Source organism: Pelodiscus sinensis, chromosome 4 (assembly GCF_052426305.1).
Source record: "Pelodiscus sinensis isolate ZL-2025 chromosome 4, ASM5242630v1, whole genome shotgun sequence".
Lineage (NCBI taxonomy): Eukaryota > Metazoa > Chordata > Testudines > Trionychidae > Pelodiscus > Pelodiscus sinensis.
The window spans coordinates 70,643,221-70,667,452 of NC_143055.1; the positions used below are offsets into that span (position 1 = coordinate 70,643,221).

A 24,232-nucleotide genomic window follows, 5' to 3' on the forward strand; every position below is an offset into this window, starting at 1 on the left:
TATAAAAATGCTGAGGGGAGTCTGTGTAGTTCCAGAATATTCTCATTTTAAAAACATATGTTCTTAACTGTCCCCTGATATAACATGGCAATTAACTAGAAAGATGCTTTTTGACATTGTTTGCATATCCAAACTAGGTGGTTTTGTTTCTACCAGCACCCCTCCCTCAGGAAAAAATATTGTAATGGCAGTGACAAATTCTAGTGTGCTTATTCAGTATATAGGCACCAGTTTTGGGCCTGAAGTTAAGTACATACATGCTAACGCATCATTTCAGCTGATTAAACAACCTTTTTATTATTTAAAAGGAGAAGCACAAATACGGTTGATTTAGTAGCAGAGTGAAATAATAGTGCGGTGGATAGAGTACGAAGAGCCATGTATTATATATTTATTTGTATATGTCTATATATAGAAAGATACAGTACACAAAATGTAGCGATAAAAATAACATTATAGTACATTTTGGACTAAAACCAATTAAAAAGTCTCTAGTCACTTAAAAAATTCACGGCCAGTCCATAGATCTTCAGAGAACTTGACAAGGAACAAACATCAAATTAAAAAAAAAAAACCTTTAAAAATACAGTAATATTCTCACACTTAAAAAAAAAAAAAAAAAGCATCCCCGCCATGTACAGGCAGTCCCCAACTTACGCGGATCCGACTTACGTCAGATCCGCACTTACGAATGGGGCTTTCTCGCCCCGGAGGTCGAGGTAGCGGATTGCTACCTGCGAGCTCCGGGGCGAGAAAGCCCCGTTTGTAAGCTGCTCCGGTGCCCCTGGTCTGCTGGAGACCGTCCCCAGCAGACCACAGGCACCGGGACTGAAGCCGCAGCCGCGGGGGGGGAGGATCCGCGCCTCTGAGACTTTGCCAGAGCAAAGCCTCAGAGGTGCGGCACCCCGCTGCCGCTGCTGCTCTGCTCCCTGTGTCCCTGGTCTGCTGGGGGGGGAGGGGCGCAGATAGTGTGCCCCCCCCAGCAGACCAGGCTTTTGTTTTGGACCCTGGAGCAGAGCAGCTGGGGCGCTGTGGATTGGTCCTGCAGCACCCGCTCTGGGCACTACTGGACCAACCCGGCAGCACCCCAGCTGCTCTGCCCCAGGTCCTGATTCAGCCGCTGCTGGTCAGTTTCAGCAGTGGCTGAATCATGACGCCTGGGGAGAGCAGCTGGGGTGCTGCTGGGTTGGTCCAGTAGCGCCGAGGGGTGCTACTGGAGCAACCCAGCAGCACCCCAGCTGCTCTGCCCCAGGCGTCCCCAAGTCAGCCGCTGCTGAAACTGACCAGCGCTGACTACAGGAAGCCCAAGGCAGAGTTGCTCTGCCCCAGGCTTCCTGGAATCAGCGCTCATCAGTTTCAGCAGCAGCTGACTTGGGGAAGCTTGGGGTTCTTAAGCTGAATCTGTATGTAAGTCAGAACTGGCGGTCAGTTTCAGCAGCAGCTGAATCTGGACGCCAGTTCCGACTTACTTACAGATTCAACTTAAGAACAAACCTACAGTCCCTATCTTGTACGTAACCCGGGGACTGCCTGTATTTCAAATTTAACACTACTGCCCTATTATGTCCTGTGAGTTTTTCAAATTTAAACTGAACTGAGAAGTAAATTAGCACAATTTGAAGTGCCCATCCCAGACTGCAAATATGAGAGATTCAAAAACAATAAGGGACAGACTCATATCTCAGAATTATTGCTTCATCCTGGCAAACAATAGCCTTTGAATTTTCTTTAAAAAAATACAGTCTACACCAGGTACATGATGATTCTTTTTTTGCCCTGGAATTTAAATATGACATCTATGTTGGCTGCCCTCCCCTCCCCCAGAGCCAGGCACCTTCAGCCCCTGCAACCCAATTCCCCTTTCCTCCCCCAGAGCCAGGCACACTCTTCCCCTCTTCCCTCCCTCCCCCCCCCCCCCAGTTCTAAACTAATGCCTGGGTCCAGGAGCCGCTTCTGCTGCCACCCGCTTCTCCCTCCAGGCGCTGGGGTACGTGTGCTGAGCGGCCGGCTGTGATCACATGCTGGGACGCTGCTTAGAAGCAACAGGAGATGCATTTTTTAAATCAAAGAGCTGCATGCGGCTTGAGAGCTGTGGGTTGGCCATCCCTGCAATAGTGTGTTAGGCTATCACATAGAGATATTTGGGATGAGTTTTGAGGCCAAGGTCAAAAGACTTTAATTTCAGAAGAGCTAATGAAATGTAGTTGCATTTCATTCTTGAGTTGTCTTCAAAAAGACTTTAAATTATAAGCACTGAATTGAGCAGGTATATAATCTTTATAATGGTACTGCTTGCAAACTTTGTTGCACTTACCCTATTGAAAATTATCTGTTATTAGCATGTAGCCATTAACATTGATAAGGCCAGACTTATTGGTTAATCCTAACAACTACATGCACACTCCCATTGCTGCCTTTGGGTAAGAGGCAGCAGGGGGCGGGGCAGGAGTTGGTGCCTATGGGGAGGTGGCTTTTAAGCTGGTTCTTGACCCGTACTGGCTCCCACGTCGTCGCTTCCCTTCGGTATTTGCTGCTTCCTACAGAGGCAGCAGCATGGGGCGGGGAGGTGGGAGCAGTGCTCTGGGGTAGCCAGCTGCCCCCTCAGTGTGCTTCTGCCTCTGAAAGGCAGCAGCATGGGAGTAGAGGGGGCAGGCAAAGACGGTACATGCAGAAAGCTGACTCTATGTGCATACAGGTCCCCGCAGAGCTGTCTGCCCCCCTTCTCCTTGCTGCTGCCACCCACAGAGACAGCAGCTGGGGGGTTCAGGCAGGAGATGATACGCATGGGGAGCTGACTTTCAAGCTGTCTCCCCATGCATATTGACTCCCATGGAGCTACTGCTCCCCTCCCCCTTGGTGCCTCTTTATTAGAGGTGGGGGAGCAAGTGCAAGCCCTAGCTTCTGCCCCCAGTGTGTAAACTTGTAATGACTAAAATTTCAAGTGGTTACACGTTTGCTCAAAAAAAATATAGCTTACATCCCTAATGTTCAGTTAGTAGTTATCTGACTGCAAAATTGAAGATTATCTGTCTCAGAAATTTTAGCACAACTATTTCTCAACTGAAGATATTCTCTCTTAACACAGTTTAGTTCAGCTGTTAGTTAAACTTCAAGTATAAACAATAAATTATGAATACAGTAGCATTGAAATAACCTGATAAAATAGAGTAAAAAAATTTTCTGCCTTGCCACTCTTGACTGTGTACTTATTTGCTGTTTGCGAATTATTTTTTGGAGATGACCAAAGTGTGCGCCATTTTTGGAGGATCCCGAGGAATTGGAAAGGCTGTTGCACAACTGTTGACATGGAAAGGATATCATTTAGCTATTATTGCTAGAAATCTGGAAGTAGCTCAAACCACTGTCAGTCATCTTGGTGGTATGTATATTGTTTTATTATTATTTATGTACAGTCTACTGTTTACATACATTACTCTTATCAGTTATCTAAACTGAGGGTGTACAAAACGCAAGTGAAAATTAGAGCATCTATTTGAGAATTAAGGCATATACGACAAAGCAGGTGGAAGAAGTATCTGAAATAGTGTGAATAATGGCCTAGGCTTGCTCTCGTAATTGTCAAGAGGAAAGTTCTCTCAAACTTCACTGGAAGCAAGATGGTCTTTTTTGGTTTTAAAATTGTGTATTATTTCAAATGAATATCCAGTGAATTGTGTGTATTAATTGTAAAATGCACTTAAATTATTTTTTAGCACAATTGTGTGCATTGCTGATTTTAAACTATAGGCCATGAAATCCAGGGCCTGACACTGGCAGGTTTTGTGCTAACTGAAAAAGGGTATTTTCAGTTAGGAGAAGTGTGTCAATTCCCAATAGTATTCAAGAAGCAGCTGTTCTTTCTGAGATTTTATATTTTATATTTCATTTGCATTTAAGAGCAGTTCATACATCTTTTTACTCCTCCCCTTCTCTCCCCCCCCCCCCCCCCAATATAATGTTCATAAGAGACTCTTACCGGGAAGGCAGGTAATTTTTACAGATGAGATAACTGAGATTAAGGCAGTCATCCATTGTCATGTGAGTTGGTGACAGAAATGGCATTAAAACTTGGCTTCCAGCCAGTTCAGATCTCAAACTGCTCTAGACCACATTGATTCCCAACTTGAAAAGGGCAAAAAAACACAAACAGAAAAAGTTGTAATTAATCAGAACACTTCTTGAAAATTTTCCTCCATTTAAGTCTCCTTTGAGGTGGAACAGATTTCTTAAGTTAGAACTAGTCCAGCATCTCTTTTTACTATAATTTTACTATTTATATTTACTGTTACCCTTACAGCAGGTCATATGGCACTTAGCTGTGATGTATCCATGGAACAAGAGGTCCAAAATACACTTGAAGAGGTGGAGAAAAATTTAGGCCACGTTAATTACTTGGTTAATGCTGCTGGTGTCAACAGGTTAGTTTTACACTTAAATATGAGTAAATATGAATCATTCTTATTGAATGGTACTAAATATGATGAAGAGTAACTGCAAAATTAAATAGTGATAGAAATGTAACCGTGTTAGTCTGGTGTAGCTGAAGCAAAATACAGGACTATGTAGCACTTCAAAGACTAACAAGATGGTTTATTAGATTCCACTATTTGATCTGAGGATGTGGGTCTGGCCCACGAAAGCTCATAATCTAATAAACCATCTTGTTAGTCTTTAAAGTGCTACATAGTCCTGTATTTTGCAAAATTAAACACATTATTAATGCCTTTACAAATTAATTTAAATCTATCTGAACTATTTAGTGTTGTTACAGCCAGAACAATAGATGCAAAACCTGAAGGCATACCTTTACTGCTATGATGATCAATATCCACCCACAATATATTTTTCAAGATCCATGGATCTTGACTTGCCAGTTGTAATGTGTGATATACTTAATCCAGTGCACTAACTATCCCAGTAACAACTGTGAACGTGAAACAAGGCTATCATTATGCCCTCAAATGAACTCTCCCAGAAAAATAAGACACAAACACCATATGTGAGTGAATGCTTTTCACAAGGCCATATTCTCTGTATACGCTTTCATTTCTCATTCCCAAAAGAAACCTGCACAACACTTTCAAAAGATGAGACTAGGAACATAAATTGATAACGTTGCTAGACACTTAAAAACCATGCATTGAATAAAGACACTGGATTTATATCTTATAGTTAGTACAACGATCTGTAACCCTTTGCCCTTCCCCCATGGCTGGAGAGATGCAAAGGGTGGCCCTGTTTCTTCTTGACTAGTCCCTTGAAATGTGCTGACTACTATGCTAAACAATTCCACCTTCTGTTTAATTGCTCTGAGGCGTTTGATCTGGAGAAGGCAATTTAAAAGGACCAGTTGGGGCTGCACTGTTGAACATTCTCAGCCGGCTTACTATGCAGCCACAGTGGCTTGGCCCCACTCCTGGAACGGGGAATAGAAGCAGCCTCTCTGCAGTTGCGGAGGCACAGGCCCTGTTGTCTGGCTGCGAGAGGAGCTGGTGGCAGTCATGCTCTGACCTTGCTCTTCCAGTGGCCTAACCCCAGCTGCAATTTAGCCCCCATCTGCCGTGGTAGGTGCTGATGGTGATCCTGCTCCTGCTGTGGCGGAGAAAGAGGTGGAATTGGCCCCTGCCCTGTTGCAGCTGTGGTGGCCCAGCTGTGGCCCCAATCCTGGGGCAGGTCCTGCAGGCTGGTTCACATGTGGCCATGAGAGGGATTGGCAGCGCCCCCTGGCCTCTCTCCTGCCATGGTGCGGGGGGGGAGGGGAGAGAGAAGGGGGGCAGAATTAGCATGTCTGGCTGCGACCTCCTGGGCCATGCAGTCTGGTCCCCTTCTGCTGTGGGAGGGGCTGGCAGTGGCCCCATCTGGTTGCAATGGCCCAGCACCAGCCTGGGTAGGAGGACAGGCCATGGCAGCCCAGTCCGAGTCTCCCATCACTCTCCCTCCCCTTACCCTGCTGCATGCAAACTCCACCACATACCCCATCCACCTGCCATGAGCCTCTTATACACCCCAACCCTGATTCCTGTACTTCGCTCCTCCAAATACGCAACCCCCCTGTTCTAAGCCCCTCATACAGCCTTGACACCTGCATTCTCCACCATGTCCCTGATCCTCTGCCCTGACTTCTGCACCTGTCCACATTCCGACTCCTGCCCTGAGCCCCTCATACACTCCAACTCTGATTCTTGCACCCCCCTACACTCCCAGCTCTCATCCTGCCTCCTGCACCACCCACACTCTAACCTCTTGTCTTGAGCCCCTCATATACTCCAGTCCTGCTCCAGCACCCCGCACACCCCAGTCCTCTGCCCTGAGCCCCCCACACTCCACCCTGCCCTTAAATTTCTTACAGGTACCATGGTACTGCATCCTCCTGCCTGAGGCACCCCCCCAAGTGGAGGGGCAAGTTGTGATAGGCCTGTACCTGAAAGAAATTTAATTTACTTTCATCCCTGTCCACTTTTGAGTTAAATGCCCTAGCTGAGTCAGCTGATTTGAAAACTTGGGCTGTAGGTCTTTAAAATTGCGGTGTGGACTAGGAATGTAAAGGGTTAACCAGTAAGAATTAGCCTTCCTGGCATGCTTACTGGGATAACTGGTTAACCAGCAGCCTGGCCCAGTCTGAGCAGCCCCTGCCTGTGACACAGCGGGCCAGGCTTGGCCCAAGCAGCCCTTTTCTGCAGGATCCTGGTTTTTAAACTGGATTTTATATCCCTAGTATAGACATTAGGGCTCAGTCTGGAGCTTGAGCTTGAATATGTCTACCACAATTTCTAGCCTTGTGAGCTTCAGTTAGCTGACATGGACCAGTTGTGGATGTCTAATTGTAAAGAGGATGTATGTTCTAAGTTCATTTCCCAAACTTGCAGAACAGCTCTGTAAGTTTGAAGGCTTATCTTTCTCACCAACAGAAATTGGTTCAGTAAAAACATATTACTTCAGCCACCTTGTCTTTTGTGTTGTACTCACAGATACATTATTTTCAGTGGAAGTAAAACTCCAGTACAAATATAAATATTTTTCTCCTGACTCTCGATGGCCAAAAATAAAATTAGAAATTAGTGTTTGACAGTCCTCTCAGCTAATATATTTGACTGCTTGTAATATACTATCAGCAGAATGGCAGATATTGGCCTTATGTTTTATTAATGTGCATAATTTTCAGAGTTATCAAGAACAGTGCTAGTAATTTGGATCAAATTCTTCCCCCAGGAGAAGTGAATTTGACCAGGGATCACTTAAACCAATTTTTCAGGTTTTTTTTTTTTTTTTTTTTTTTTTTTTTTAATGGCAGGGATGGCTTGTTGCTGAGAACCACATCTGAAGATATGGTGTCCCAAATTAATACTAACCTTCTAGGAACAATGTTGACATGCAAAGCTGCTGTAAAGTGTATGCTTAAACACCAGGGAGGTGCTATTGTTAACATAGGTAAGTATCTACTTTTAGCAAGTTGAAGATACTTAATTATATTTAAAATTCCTTAGAAATTTTATGTTAAAAGTTATTCTTCTAAAAACATTTAGAAAGAATCCAAAATGTAGGAAATCCCTAATGTAATAGGGTTAACTAGGGATGTAAGTGACTAATTGATTAGTCGACTAGTTTCTCCCCTCTCTTCCCCCCCCACCCCGCTTGCTGCTTCTGTCACCATGTTCCCCCTAGCTACAGCTCTGTGGAAGGGGACAGGGGTGCAGCGGTGGGCAACTTTGAAATGTATAAGAGTCCCCGCTGAGGGTCTTGTACAGTTCAAAGCAGAAGCTCTGCAAGAAGCCTGGGGCTCCACTTAATGTTTCTGTCTTTAAAATGCACAAGAGCCCCTGCTAGGGCTCTTGTACATTTCAAAGGTGAAACACAGAAGTTCTTCTCGACTAATCAAATACTTGATAGAAATCCCATTGACTATTCGAATAGTTAATCGAAATTTAACATTCCTAGGATTAATTCTTTATAATTGAGTTTAGTTTACTTGTAGAGGGCCATAATCAAATAATAAAAAAAAAATCTCCTTTCTAAAAATATGGTGCCTATTGTGCTCCAAGCCTGAAATCTTCAAATGATTAGACAGTTGCACCCTAATTGCAAGATGAAAACCAAAGATGCCTACAACTGAAATAACCCCAACCCACTGGTATTCCCGCTAAGATTTTCCATTCATGAGTGGAATGAATTTTGTCTTTTGTGCACCTATATTGAAGTCATGTGCGCTTGTTTGGATGTGTGCCACCATAGCACCCAAGTTATTAACAAATAAATAATGTTATGGAAGAAAGAATACTAAAACAAGGGATAATTAACAAGGTGCATGACTTCAAATGTTTGTTATGAAGTCAAATAAAAATAAAATCAATACTGCAAGATTTTCAGTAACCAACTTTCCATGTTTATAGCTCTTGTGGGGATGGCCCAGGCTGGGCTAAGGCTGGTTGGATATGTCACAGGCAGGGGGAACCTCACTGAGCACTTGTGACGTGGTTCTGGGGCCTCAGTCCCTCCCAGTTCTGGAGCTAGAGGTGTGGGATAGATGCAGGCATCCTGCCTTAGCTCTTCCCTCCTTGGAAGCAGGAAGCCCTCAAGCAGGAGTCATGGAGGCACCCAGCACAGTGGCCAGGTCTGAGGTAGATCCTATTGCATCCCAAGCCCAGAAGCTACAAGCGTGGAAGGGGGTCTCTAGCCTGGCTGGGGGGGGCTCATAGGGTCACAACAACTGTTGTAAGTAGGGTGGCCAGTTGGGTCCCCACCATGCAGTGAGCTCCTCTCAAAGGGGCATTCATACTCTGGGGCAGGGGCTAGGTTGGCCTCTATCTATGGCACTCTTTCAGTGTGTGCTTGGTTAATGGCTGGGCTGAGACCTGCCAAACTCATTTCATGCAGCCATTGGGGCTTCATTGAGCCAGAGTCAAGACCCCCCCTCTCCCAGCATGACCCTGTCCTATCTGGCTCCCTAGTGATGGGAGCTCTGTGTGTAGGTCTGAAGCTAGGTCCACGCCGTGTGGTGACTTCCTAGCTGCTCCTGCTACATGGCTCCAGCCTAATCCTGACTCTAGCTGCTCTGCTCCCTGCCCACCATGTGGCCCAAGCCTCCTGCCCACCACGCAACTGCACAGTTTTGCTTAGGAGGTGGGTGGGGTAGAAATATCCTCGGCACTCCCGCGCAAGTGCGCACGTTTGAGGGAACTATGCACCCCACCCACATTTTTTCTAGTATATTTACCTGTCACTTTTGATAGCATTTGGTGTAAAGCTAGTTTGTCTGTATCCTCTGGAGAGAGTGGTAGATTTTCTGATTTATGAAAGACAACATGTTAAAGAATTAGAAAAATAATTTTTTTAAAATCCTAACAAATGGCAAGAGGGTACAAATGTAGGTGTAATACTTTAAATTACTTTTAATTTTATTAAAAGAGACTAGTTTACAAATTTACAGTTCCCCCTAAAGCTTTTTTTGATTGTGATTGATTTTTTTTTAATTCCAAGTCCTACAAACCCTTACACATGGAAGTACTTTATGCAGATCTTTATTCTCATTAAATTCATTGCTACTATTTTCTTAGCCTTTCTCTTGTGAACACATTGTTCCTTTTTTAAACTTTTTCAGCAACCTCCAAATGTAAACATAGCTCATGTCAGTGGGAAAGGCCTTAAAAACCTTTGGTCTGCATTTCATTATGCTTTATAAGCTTCCTGTAATGTCTGCCAATTATAGCAAGTGTTATTCTTAATTAAAATCAAAATACAGAAAAGCATAGCTCTTTTTCTGCCTTGGAGTGTATTCAGGGAGCTTTGCCACATACTTACTATAATTTTCTGATGCATAATTTTATGAATTGCACATAATAGATAGTTGAGAGGTCTGAGTTCTGTGATAAGTTAATATGCAGGTCGCAACGTTATTTTCATTACCTTCTTTATAGTTGTAACTGTCTACAAAAATTAGAACCAAAATCTTCCCTTAAATATATGCAATTTACAAATGGGAACTCTACATGCATTCTGAGCTCTCATTGCTGTTATTTAAAAAGGATAGTGTTATTTAAAACTGTTATTAAAAGGATTGTGGTTAAAAGTTCTGACTTCTGTAAAGCTGTTGTAAAAGATTTTGCTTCAATTTGCCTTGTGTTGCTTTTTTAGGAAGTGTTGTTGGACTCAAGGGCAATTCTGGTCAGAGTGTATACAGTGCCAGCAAAGCAGGATTAGTTGGATTTTCACGCTCTCTTGCTAAAGAAGTAGCAAGAAGGAAAATTCGAGTCAACATGGTGGCTCCAGGTTAGTTCGTGATTTAAGACACTAAATCTCTGTACAGCATTTATGATTTACTTCTGTTATGGATCAGCAAGGTTGCAACAAAGGAGCACTTGCCCTGTCCACAGGGCTCCTCCCATTCCCAAAGCCAGGCCAGCCCTGGCTCCCCCTCCCCCTTGCTGCTCTAGCCCCAGCTTTACTCCCCACGCCCCCTTCCCAGCCACCCCAAGCCCTTTCCCAGCTACCCCAAGCCCTGTGCTCTCCCCCTCCAGGCCTGGGTCCTTGTCCCTCCCCCACCTGGCTACCAAGGGGGAGTGGGGGACAAAGCCCAGGCCCTGCACTCTCTCTGGTCCCCTTGCCCTTCCTCCCCCCCATCTGCCAAGAGGGAGGGTCAGGCTCAGGCCCCATCCCTCGGGGCTGATAGCCATCCCACTGGCCACCGGGAGGGAGAGGGGGTGAAGCCCACAATTTGAAACTCTGGCAGCCACCATGTGGTGAGATGCTCCAGTCCCCCAATCCTGTGCCGCTGCCCCCCCACAGCAGGCCTCTCCCTTGGCTCCCTTGCCCCTCTGCTACAGGCCTTGCCACATCTCCCACCCCCCACCGGAGCAGCGCAATTTAAACTCTATCAACTGCCAACCATGTGGCAGTAGCCAGAGATACAGCCAGCCCTGACTCAGGACGGTGTGTGCCCCAGTCCGGTCCCCCCCCTGCAGTGGTCCTCGCCGCTGGCCCCCCCATCACTGCCCCACAAGTTTCCTCCCAACCCCCTCACCTCAAGCCCACCAGAAGCAGCTTACTTTCAGTGCTGCTGCTGCTCGGAGCCATAGTTGCCAATGCCTGCTGGGCTAGTGGAAGGGAGGAGGTGGGGCGGCTCAGGGGGGAGGGACTGTGGGATGCAGAGTGACCTGGGGACGTCGCTCTGTCATCCCGCAGGAAAAGTGTTTTCTATAATATATAGAGAGAACCTTAGACAAATTTATCTTATTACTCAGCTCATTTTTGCATATGAATGGGCTTAAAGAAATAAACGTGTATTCCTTCTTGAGTGTCTAATTTAGTTTGCTTACCATTATCATCTCTGTGTGGAAAAGGAAATTTAAGAAATGCTGTGTGAGGAGGAATTTCTCTTTTATAGGGGATTATTTTCTACATATTTATTGTCTAGATCTGGTTCTGATTTTATTACTAGTTTTCCTTAATATTTCAGACTTTTGGTGGACAAAAGAAAATAAATGAGGGAGTGCATATTTTACTGCAGGTTAGACCTGTCTGGTCCAGCACCCTTAGGACCTGACTAAGGGAAATTGCCGGACCAGGGGAGGTCAACTCCAGCCCCATGGCTGATGGATTCCAGGCTCTCCATCAGCAGATCCTGCTGGGCTCTCCACCTCGCTGCTGCTGGGGTGCCAGGACAGACGGAACTTCACTGCCCTGGGGCCAGCCCCGGGCTTCCAGTTCCCTGGTCTAGCACCATCTGTGGTCAGGGAGAGTCCTGGACTAGGGAGTAAGGATTAGTTGAGTCACTATTTGACTAGTCGCACCCCCTCCCCAACTGTGCTGCCTCTGTATGGGTGGTGGGAGACAGAGGAGGTAGAGATGCAGCAGGGAACCTGCACAAATGGGGACCAACTAGCTGTGGGTAGTTCTTGTACATTTCAAAGGAAGATGTGCAGCAGGATAGTGAGAGTCCCACTTATCCACTAAGTCAATGGAAAGTCCATCGACTACTTGATAAGCCGATTAATCAAAATTTAACATAGCTATACTAGACCAGAGAGTGTCAACCTGTATCTCCTAATGGGGCTCTTTCTTCAGTTTCTTAAAGTACTGTATAGTTGTTTGTGGAAGAAAGAGTCATTTAAAATTGTTGAACGCTAAGTAATTTTATTATAAATTACTGAAAATGTTTAGAGAAACCAGAAATACTAAGCTAGCTCTTGCTAATTGCTGTTGCCAGCCCCAAGGTGGAATTCTTCACATACCTTTGGGTAACACCATAATTGAGATCAGGCAAAATAATCCAGTTATTGATCATGGCTATTTCCTTAAAGGATAAGAAAACATTAAACAAAGCAACACAACTGACAGATCCCATTAAATAAACTGGTTACCTAACAGGCTGTAATTGGTAATTGAATAGTAGATTAACTTATCAATTCTTATAGTTTAATTGACTATTCTATAGTCCCCGGGCAGCCCCTCTCTGGAGAGGAAGAGGTCTGAGCTTCTGGACCTGGCACAAGCTGGAAATGAGCGAGGCAGCCTGCCTATCTGGCTCCTAATACGCTTTAAATGCAGATCCACAGCGGGGGTAGGTCCAGGACCCAGTGCAAGCTGGGACTAAGCTGGGCTGCTGGCCAGCCTGCTAAAAAATTTACTGGCAAGGGGTGGAAGGGAAATATGAATAGTCTATAGCATTAACATATAAACTTTGCTTATCGGTTAATCGACTATATTATTACATCCCTAGTTAGAATAGTAATTTTCATGTTGGTATATGAATTTTTTACTATTTGAATTTTTTACTATTTACCTAGCGGTGGTGTGAGAGTATTGCATTTAGCTAATGTATTTGCCAAAATGCAACTCACAAAAGGGATCTACCAATTCAACTTTTCCGAAATAAACAAAAGGTTTAAAACATGTCCAGATGCATGTGTTTTTCCTCAAAGATATTCTGAATAAAATGTTTATAGTAACTATAAAAATTAATTTAAGTTGTGTTTACTTAGAGATTTTCATGGGAGAGTGAAATAGCCCACTTTATCAAAACTATAAAAAGTAGAGATAGGTACTCTTGGAGGAATTATGTGCCTAAAATTCTGCGTGCAATAGTTTAAAATTCTGCATATTTTATCAAAATAACACTGTCATACCACTTTCAATTATTTTGCTAATTTATTTCAAAATACCTGTCAGTAAATATGTCTGCAACAATACAGACCAAAACGTTTCAGGAAATGTTTTTTAACTAATAGACTGCTTACGAGGCATATTAATACAGAACTGTGAGTATTTCGTTTAACATTACAGAGCTGTATTTCTCCACATCTCAGAAGCAGTTGAAAGGCTTGGCGGGGTCAGGGGTAACATAGGAGCGGAGAGAGAGGGAAGTAATTACTGGAAAGGAACTTGGGTGTGAACTTTGAAGGTGTTGCGTGTGGGAGGGAAAAATATAGAACACTTATTTGGGGGGTGAGAGAGGATTGTTAGGGAGCTTCCCCATGCAGACTTAATATTTAATACTAAATAGGGATGTGAACAGGTAACTGATTACCTGGTAAGTATCACCCTTAAAGGATGATGCTTACCAGGTAATGGTAAACTTTTACCTGGGAGCAGCTGTCCACTTGTGGCCTGCTGTGGTGTGTGGGCTGCTTTAGCCCCACTGCTGCTAGCTCCCAGTCCACATGAGCTAGGAGTCCACAGTCTTGCATCAGGGTGCGGAGAGCTGTTGGCTCCCCATGAGGCTGGAGCAGCTCCTGCCTGCGGTGTGGGGGCTGCTCCAGCTCAGCTGTGGCAGGCCATGGGTCTGTTCCAGCCCATCAGGCTAAAACAGCCCCCTTGCTTACCCCCGTTGAATCAGGCAACAGGTGAAACTTAACATTTAACCAGTTAACTAAATTAAACGGGATTTTACATCCCTAATACTAAATCTTATTAGAATTCTATTAATATATTTGAATCCATATTGAGATTTGGCCACCAATATTGCTAAAATGGGATCCCTTGTTCTTGTCTGAGATTGATTTTAAGATGCTCACTGTTGATCCTGAGGGTAATCTTGGGTCAGAGATGTTTTTCACAGTGCTGTTGCTCATACAAAAGTGTTGATTGATTGATACAGTACATTTGGTTTAATAGCAATTATGATATTAGCAACTTCTGGTTGATAACAATGAGTCCCATTCCAGTAACATCAGTGTTGGTGGGATTTAGGTTTTGGCAATAGCATGTTGCTTATTTTCAACATTTTTGGAGGAAAGGCCCCACCTGCAGGCAGATTTACAAGGTTGCAGCTAGGGAAGGATGTGCTTTATCACATGCCTTCCCTGACTGCAGCCCTGCAAACTTGCTTTCTGCTTATTAGTAATAGTAGCTCCCAGGTATTAGCCAATTTTGCTGATAGCCAAAGTGGTGGTGGTAATCAGAGTATGTTGTATCTAATGATCTACTACATCATTACTCTTGGCTAACAGGTCTGTGGTAGCACTGTCACCATTGTTACTACCAGTGGTAAACCAATGGACAGAAAAGGCTTGGGCCATGTTTTACTAATAATTTGACAACACTTGAAATAGCAAATAGTCAGGTAGCATATAAGCTAATTAAAATGTGAAATTATGTATCTCATATGTTTATACTTATAATAGCTTACAATAGTAGTTGATATTGGAGCATTGGGTATTAAACAAATGCTAATGTGTGTTAAAAAACAATAAGACTGGTAATACAGTAATTTCTATGGGCAATTTTGGCCACCACTGTGGTCCAAGTAAAGCTCGTACATAGCAACGACTGAAATTTCTTTTATAGATGGACAGTATTGACAAGGAAACTCTTTGCTGTTCTGTTTTGGACAAATTTCATAGGATACCTAAGTCTCTTCCTTTCCCAGACTGCATAAGAAATGGGCAGAAAAGTCTTGTGGTTTAACAACTTCTCTTATCAGCTCAAATACTGCAGCAGTTCAAAAACTGAATATCTGGATTTGTCCTTATGTGAGCATCTAATTTGAATCCTTCCAATGAAAACAAATGTCTGACAGCATTATATACGTTCAGTTCTGATACCCATCAAGCTTGAATGGAAAACAGAAATAACCCACATATTCTAGGAGTTCATCTGCACCAGGCTCGTTTTCTATTCAGTAAATATTGAATTTTGGTGTATATTTCTAGTTGCAGAAACATAGATATCTGCTTTTCTTTCCATATGTCCTTCTGTTTAGAGGGGACTATCTTGACTACAGCATCAGTTTAAAGGGCCATCCTGAAATATTGATATTGGTTTTTCTACTTGAATATGAAACCTCTGTGTTTCAGATATAACCTATTTAAATGCAAGGACAGTGTTTTAGTGGGGGGAGGGGGGGAAGATAAGAAATCCAGGTGTCCTATATATGATAGGATATATCCCTGGGTGCAACCTGGAAGCTGTGGGCATCCAGGGTCCCAGCCTCACTAGGGATGCTAGCTCCCAACCCCTCCCTTTTGTACCTTTCTCACTCTTGCAGGAGCCCAAAGCACTCTGACTGTATACCATGACCCCAGCACTGGGTGCAGGGAGGCAAAGACTCAGGCCTGGCGTATTGTAGCTTCAGTGCCCACAGATCTTGGGCACCTGAGCACTGGTCAGGGACCACATCCAACCATCACTTCCTGTGGGAAGTACACATGAAGCGAACTGAGGTGGCTGCCTCCGGTGCAAGACTGGGGGGAGGGGTGTGCCACTAGGATCCAGAGAGTAGAAAATTGTGTCTGCTGCTGGTGCATATGTAGTCTCTCTGCTCTAGATGCACAGAAATGGTGGAGTGCCATGAGAGGAGTAAAACAGGAAGAAGGCAGAATTGAGACCTTTCAAAGTTTTGGCCCAAGCGAGGGGATATGGGGGCATCATTTGAGCTCCCCGCCTCAGGTGCCAAAATGTTGTGGGCCAGCCTTGGAAGTACACTGGCCTGGGGAGGGGCCACAATAGGCTGCTTGAGGATGTTCAGCCTACCCCACACCCATGCTATTCTATCAATGCTGTATTAACCCATAAATGAGCCAGACAATTCCAGTTGTGTCTGTCAGTGTCCCTCTGAAACCTTGGGATGAGCTGGTAACTAGTTTGCCAACATCACAGCATCTATTTTAAGGAGAGATTTTCAGCTTCTATAAATAAGGTAAAAAGTTGCATATGCATATATAGATTACAGAAACTGCTATAGTGCTCCTATATATTTTCATTAACTAAAGTCAGTACGTGTTCAATATGGAAAGGAGTATGCACGTGCACATACGTTTTGCTTTGTTTCATGTTAGAATTCACAATATCAAACCAAAACAGATGAAAATTTGAAATGGTCTGGAAATGGGGGATTTCACTTGGTTCTCATGGAAAGCCTTAAAACAACTCAGGCTTGCTTGAAAGTTGTATGTATCTTTCATATCAACAAAAATATGTTTGACATGGCGGATCCATAGTGATGAATGTCCATGACCACATTTTTATGGCTTTATTCCAGGCATTTTAAGCCCCCAGTGAAGTTATTACTGATCTGGTACATCCAAATTAATCATAGATGATCACAAAGCTGCCACCTGTCCAGGATTGGGCATTATCTCCTCCTTCGCTTAAATCCAGTCTTCAGAGCTCACTGTATGTGGACTTTGTCTCTGAAGCAGGCTGTATGACCAAAAAGTTTCTGCTTTTGTTGACCAATGAGTATTTCAGGCCTTCAGGATCAGTTCTCAATAATATTTCCCTATTACTGGTAAAAATCAAACTGTCAAAATTACCCATCACTCATTGTTCTCAATGCATTTGAAATGCCTCTGGTCTCATGCTGTCTTGTATAAGCAACTAGATTAGAATGTGGAGGTATCTGTGAGCCTGGCCCAAAGCACATTTAACTCAGGCAGTAAAGCTTAGACAGACGAGAGCAGCAAGTCCAGGACTATTACAGAACGGGGGCAGGTATGGACACCAGCATAGACTCAAACCCACACCTATTACAATCCAAGTCCACAGCCAAACTTCTGGGTTATAGAGGAAGTCAGAAGGAGCTCCTCATCTAGCCAACATTTAATTAAACAGTTTCCACAGACAAGAGGAGAACAAACCCTATATTGTCCAGAGCACATGCAGCACAATTGTGTTTGAAACCCCTTCTTAAGACCGGCAGAGGGAGTATTCAATACCATAGTACCACTAAGCAAGGTAGGGACTCTCACCACTAGACTACAAAGTGCAGAGCTGCTGCTGCCCAAATAATATTTAACTAAAGTGTATCAGCTGCAACAGGCAAGCTCAAGGTGTTCCCAGCCTCCATCATCACTAGCTGTGTAATCCAGACATGTATGTGGGCTGCAGCACATCCCTCTTCCCACACATCGTTTTCAGGGGACAGAAAGATTTGACTCAGCAGCTCCCCTAACACACCAGAGAAGCTCCACCATTGGCCTAGAGAGGGAGCATAATGCCTCGCCTCGCCTCACCTTAAAGTGAAACCACTTCTAATGGTAACATTGTGGGAGCCCTCATCACTGTTGCCTATGATGCAATGATTAGGGAATTCACCTGGGTAGCAACTCTTCAACTCCCTTCTCAGAAGGCAAGGGGGAAATTACAGGTTGGCCTTTACAATGTCAACTAGTAAGGAGGGCTACAAATTGCATGTGCCTTGCAGGAAGTGCATGCCAAGGTCCCCGTGCCTGAGGTACACTGACAGATACATAGCTAGAATTTGTCTGGCTCACTGATGGATTAACACAGTATTGATAGAGTAGTATGCGTGTGGGGTATGGTAGGCAGGGGAAGGCTGAGCATCCTCCAACCTTTGGTTTTGTTAAAACCTGCTGCCTATTCATGTCCTCAAGTCACCCCGACTCTTGTGTTATGTGAAGGGAGTGGATTACACATCCTTTTTCACTTCTCTACGTGATTTATAGAGCTCTAGCATATTCTGCCTTTGTAATAGCTTTTAAGTGCTGAAATGGGAGCCCAGCCTCCCATCCCTGCGGTCACAGATGAAGCCTCTAACCACTAGGCTAAAAGTTACATGGTAGGCCTCAACTTCCTTCCTCCTCTTGCCTCAGTTGTTTGGTGGGGCATTCAAAGATACCTCCTGAGAAATGATTTTGGCGCATAAATGGTTGCTAGTCAGGGATTGCAAGCAGAGGTACCTGGGATGAGTAGATGCTGGTTCAAGCTGTCTAGACTACATTGATCTATTGGAAAAAGGTATGCAAATTGCGCTCCGCAATTTGCGTACCTTTTTCTGATAGTTTTTTTGGAAGAGGCTTTCCAAAATGTGGCTCTCATACACTGTCCCACATTTTGGAAAAGTCTCCTATTTCAGAAGAGCCCTTCTTCCTTGTGGAAGAAGGAAGACAGAGCAAAAAAAAGCAGAAGAGCAGACGTGTTCCCTGGACACGATGGAGTTTTTCTGGGATACCTTTAGTATCCCGGAAAAACCGTGTAGTGTAGATAGGAAGTGCTAGTTTTAAACCCCTTTCTGCTTGTTGAGAAATGAGGGAAAGTGTGATCTATTTCCTCAAGTGTTCCACTTTAACTGTATATTAAGCAAGGTGCAGTAAGCTTATAAAGTCCTGTGGAGAATGGGGGCTAGAGTGCTCACCTGTGGTGTGAGTGCCCCAGGATCAAATTCCTCCTGTGCCAGGCAGGAGGGCGTCCAGTGTGTGGGAGCGTAGCTGATTAAGAGGCCATTTAGAGCCCCTCTTGCTCTTTTAATTAGAGTAATTGCTGCTGGCTCAATACAGACCTTTCCATGGGCCACCAGTTACTAATGGAAACTTGCCTTTAGTTACATAATTATACCCAAACCATTTTCCTAGTGCTGCAGTTAGGGAGAATGGTTTAATTTAACCAGTAAGAAAGGAAATATAAAATGATTAAACAGATTAAGTACTTTAACTTTCTCATGTTTATCAAACTTCATTATAAATATTCATTTATGTCCAACACAAAATTTTTCAATGTTTTCTTATGGCAGGGGTGGGGAACCTTTTTTGAATCAAGGGCTACTGACCCACAGAAGAAAATCAGTTGAGGACCACAGAAGTGAGAAGCAAAAAAACCCTTCAGAAAAATCTCCGAACCTCACTGATGTGTTCCCCACCTGAGACACCTCACTCCTCTGGTGCTCCAGCCATATGGGATGTGAGGGACAGGAAAGACTGAGTTTTAGGGGTTCCCATGGGCCAGATTTACACTTCTGAAGTTCTAGGGTTAGTGGATTTTGTGGACCCTGAGGGTTTGGGGTGGGAACAAAAATGTGGGATTCAGTGTGTGGGACAGGGCTTCCAGTGAGTGGGATAGGGATGGGGGTGCAGGATCTGGATGGGAGGTGGGTTGCAGGAGGGGGTGAGGGTTCGAGGTCAGGCTGGGAATAGGGTTTCTGGTCGGAGGGAGGGGGCAAGAGCAAGGGAAGGTGCAGTGTGTGGCCGGGGGGGGGGGGGTGCAGGAGCAAGTTGGGAGTAGGGGATCTGACTGGGGGAAGAGAGTAGGAACAGGGTGGGGGTAGAGTGTCTGGCCAGGGAGGAGGATGCAGAAGCAGGTGGAGTTGGGTGTCTTGGCTGGGGAGAGGGTACAGGAGAAGGCTGGGGGTGGGGTGTCTTGGTGGGGGGCAGTGTAGGAGCAGGGTAGAGATATGGGAGGTGGGCATGATAGGGCAGGGGGGCACTTACTTGCTTTTGAGACCCACACCGCTCCCAGGCGCGGCATCCTACTGCTCCCATTGGGCATAACTTTGGCCAGTGAGAGCAGCAGGGAAAGCCTCCAGTCTGTGTGTCTGTGCTGTTGTTCCCCCCCCCCCCCCCCCGGCAGGGGGTGGAGAGAGGGGAGCGGCAGCATGCAGAGCTGCTTGTGCCTCCACTTCTTCCACATGAAGCAGCTCTGGCAGGAAGTTCTCAGGGCTTTCCCCCTACCCCCAGAGGGAAGCCAGTGCTGGTGCTCCATTCTTGCGGGGAGATGGGGGAGCTGGAGTGTCAGTGAGGTCTCCGTGCTGTGGGAAGAGGGAGGGAGGGTAGGAGAGGGGGGGCTAAGCTCGAGCCACGGACGGACCTCTAATGGTCTGCGAACTGCAGTTTGAGAATCATTGCTTTAAAGGCTCTCTTCAGCAGGAGAGTGAAACATGATTACAGGAAGATTTTGGAAGAAAGTTTTTGTACTATAGTAATTAAAATGTGTATTTTAGAGAAGGATGGTCTTTTGAAAAAATTATTTAAAAAAACGGTAAGTCTGAAGATCCAAGCAGTTAAGGCTAAAGCTCAATATTCAGATTGTGCATCTAAATAGCTATTCAAGGATTTTTTTAGAGATGTGATTTTATAATCTTCAACAAACTATATTTAAAGGAAATTTGAAATTTAAAAGATCCTGTAGACATAGTCATTAGGAATGTAATAGTATAACTGTTTAAATGGTTACATGCAAGCTCCTGGTCCCACTCCCGGGGAGCCAGCTGCCATCCCCGCGCTGCTTGCTCTGTGTTAGAGCTCACAGCATGGGGTGGCAACTGGCTCCCTGGGAGTGGAGCTGGTACTCACTGGAAGCTGGTTTAAAAAACAGCTCCTGACACGCACTGGCTCCCAGGGAAACAGCTGTCTTCCCCCTGCTGCTGTCTCTGTCTGAGAGAGGCAGCAGTGCAGGACAGCAGCTGGCTCCGTGGGAGCAGTGCTGCAGGCGAGGGCTGACGCATGCCAAGAGCCAGCTGCCACCTTGTGCTGCTGCTTTTGATACAGAGTAGAGGCAGCAGTGTGAGGTGGAAGCTGGTTTCCTGGGAACAGGTTGGTAGGCAGGGGTCGGTACATACTAGAAGCTGGCTTAAAAGCTGACTTCTGGTGTGCACCAGCTCCTGGGGAGCTAGCTGCCACCCGATACTGTGGGATCAGCAATATAACGCTTCTACAGCAGAGCCCGCATCTCAGCCAGCTCCTCGGAAACCCACAGTGAGATTTTCAGCAGTTACATGGTTGCCTAATTAACTACTTTTTAACATCCCTAATAGTAATCCACAACTGTTTTTGTCAGTAAATTCAGGCTTGGCACATGCCTGTTCAATGGTTTCCTTAGGACCTAATGGCTCTTTCACAGGTTCAATGTTATGCTAATAGGTCTGGCAAACTGCAAAGCATTTCACTTCTATGTTAACAGAACCACTTCAGAGGAAGAGTCTGCAAGCAGCAACAGCCTGCCATGGGAGCCTTCAGGAATGGTCAGAATAGGGATAGGAAGAGGGGACAGGTTGATCACTAAGATCCAGGGGAGGCATTACCTTCTCTTACCTCTTTTATGCTGGAAACTATTGGAACTGCCCTGTTACCAAACCATTCAGCTAGGCTGGCTTTCCATACTTCTTACCCAGTATGTCAGCAGGTGGTGCCACACATCCAGCTGAGTCGCTTGAGTGTTTTATTTTAGCAACTCATGGACAGACAGTGAAAAAACCTGCCAATTTCGCAGATTCTTAACCTTGCACCTCATTGGAATATAAATCCAAAATTGTACGGGAAATCTCCGCCTTACAAATGGATTGTGTCCAAAAATTTGTTTGTAAGTCAGTTGTTTTGAATGTGGAATGCATTTTCCCATAGAAACAAGGTTATTAATGGTATTTAGTTTCCCAGGCTAGCCCACAAAAGCCTATGTAATCCATAGTGTTGCTAAAATACTATATATTTGCAATGAAAAAATAGTAGAAACAGCTTTTTATTTAACCTTGAATGCTGGTGATTGAAGAAAGCCAAGTTTAATTGTAGAAGGAGGAGGTAGATGGAGCTTCTGAAGGGGATTTCTGGGCATCCTCTGGCTGCCCCATCCTGTGCTGGCTCCTGCAACCAGCCCCCACACACAACAGGATGCACTGAGCGATGTGAGGCTGGACTGGAGGACTCCAGAGGAACAGGAGATGGCTGTGCAACTGGCAGCTGGAGAAAAACGTCAGTTTCCTTTTAAAAGCACCACTTTCCTTCAGCTTCTAGATCCATGATTGCCCTTTGCTCCTTCCAGAATCCTTTGACCAGCACTTGTGCTGCTCACCCCCACCTGTTCCTCTTGCCTATTCCTCAGATGCCATGCATGGAATATGTAGCTTTGTAGGATATCCAAAAATTTGGTGCACCACTGGGTCTTAATGTCCATCCATTTCTGCCTATTCCTGTTTTGTGCCCCTTCTTCCTCCCGAGATCTAGTTAACTTAAAAGTTAAAAAGCCTGCCAGCCCTATTAGCAGAACATAGCACCCATGAAAGAATCATTCAAGTAGTAATGAAGTCATTTAACAGGCATTTGCCAATCCCTGATATATAATGTAGTTTCTGAATTTACTGTGTTAGTCTATAGGGCCTTAGTTTAAAATAGTTAATTAGTGTGTTTCTGAAGATTATAAAATTACATCTCTAAAAAAATCATCATCCCCTTCTCAGTCTGCTGCTGGGTATAAGGGTATCAGTTAAATAGTACTGCATAGGACTCCATAAATCCTAAGGACATCCCTGCCTGAGGCTGCAGGTGAGCTTTTGCTTGTATGTACTGATGTTCGTTCGTAAGTGAGATGTTTGTAACTCGGGGAGTTCCTGTACTGTCTTGCACAGAACATGAGTCTGTATGGTGCAGGATCAGTAAATTAGTCAGCCTTTTCATCTATGTAGTTGCATATCTTCCCCACATTTAGAGCTGAGATTCCCAGACATTTCACATAAAAGCACACTAGTTAAGATAAAATTTAAAACAAAATTAATAATTACTATCATATAGATATTAAAGTGATAGCAAACAGATCAAAGCAGGTTATTTAGGAAATTAAACAAAATCAGAATCTGTGTTTTGCAAACTAGATAGCATTTGAATCAGTAATATCTTGTCCTCAGTGATGATACAAGCAGGCTTGCAGATTCTTGATGCACAAGTGACATCTGTTTTGCATCTTAGGTTTCCCGTCCCCATTTCAAGTTCTGTGTGTCCCTGAAGTTCTTTCAGGTGTTGAATGGCAGGGGACTGAAAACAAGTCATGATGTCATTCCCCACCTTATAAAAGTTTCTCCATGTGGCAGGAATACCTTTGTTCCAACTCAGGTTCCTAGCCCAGTTTGGGGGGGAAAATATAGGTACCAAAATAGGCATGTCATTGTGTAAATGACTACACAATTAACCAATAAGCCTGGGCTTATTGGTTAATTCTGTCAACTACATGCATTTCCCCCATCACAGGCAGCAAAGGGGGAAGGTGGGAGCCGGCGCTCCCTTTCCCTACCCTGCTGCCTCTGATAGAGAGGCAGCAGCGGAGAGGGTGAGGGGGGACAGATAGGAATTGATATGTGCGGGGAGATGGCTTTTAAGCCTATAGATGCAGTAGCATGGGGGTGGGGGTTAGAGGAGGCTGCCACGAAGCCTCTGTCCGCGGCAGGCCCAGGCTCGCCATGGACAGAGGCTGCTCTATGGCAGCAGCCCCTGTCTGCAGGATATCCAAGTTCCCTGCAAACAGAGGATGCTCTGGCATTCCATGAGCAGCCTCTGTCCATGGGAGGGTCCGAGTTCCATGCTGAACCAGCCTCTGTCCATGGGGAGCTTGGAGCCTGTGGATAGGGGCTGCTGCTGCCCTGTGCTGCTGCTTCTGTATTTGAGACAGCAGTGTGGGGCAGCAGGTAGGAGCCAGTCTGCTCATGGAGCCCATTTTTAAAATGGCTCCCCTCACGAACTACCTGCCACCCATACTGTTGCCCGTGATAGAGCGGCAGCAGTGCGGGCTGGCAAGGGGCTCCCGGGAGTGGGGCTGGGAGTGCACTGGCTGCTGGTCCCGTCTCTAAGGACTATCAAATAGTCGTGTAACCCCTAAACTTCGATTCAGTTTCATAACTGTGCAATTGCATGCTATCTAACATTCCTATACCAAAATGCAGTTTAGTATCGTATGGTCTGATCACATGCCCTTGAATACCTTTCTGAGTCATAGCAGCCATTGTTCTTAGGCCAGCTGAAGTGTCCCTAGATGAGGACAAGCCATTTCCATGGTCCATTTTCTTTGCTGATGGGCCATATTTCTTGACTAGACCATTCATGATGAGCTGAATAGCCTGAATGCAAACAAACCTTTTGGTGTTATCAAGGAGTAAATATATTTGAAATAAAAATACAGTCATTATTTAAGATACAAAAATGATACAGCAATACAAATAGGATAATCATATTCAGCAAATTATTGGCTTTTCGTATATACCTCACATGACACATTTTGTACAAGCTGTATTATAATACCACAGGGATGA

At 44.8% G+C, this 24,232-nt stretch overlaps 1 protein-coding gene across 11 annotated transcripts in view; it reads left to right on the forward strand.

The window, feature by feature from the left end:
* Nucleotides 1–24,232, forward strand: part of CBR4 (carbonyl reductase 4) — a 156,586-nt gene that overhangs the window by 10,630 nt on the left and 121,724 nt on the right. For all 11 annotated transcript variants that reach the window (XM_089777927.1, XM_089777923.1, XM_089777928.1 and 8 more), the window contains exons 2-5: nt 3,238–3,379; nt 4,298–4,418; nt 7,292–7,428; nt 10,129–10,263. In XM_089777927.1, the coding sequence (XP_089634053.1) occupies nt 3,238–3,379; nt 4,298–4,418; nt 7,292–7,428; nt 10,129–10,263 (535 nt within the window). The remainder of the gene's footprint in view (nt 1–3,237; nt 3,380–4,297; nt 4,419–7,291; nt 7,429–10,128; nt 10,264–24,232) is intronic.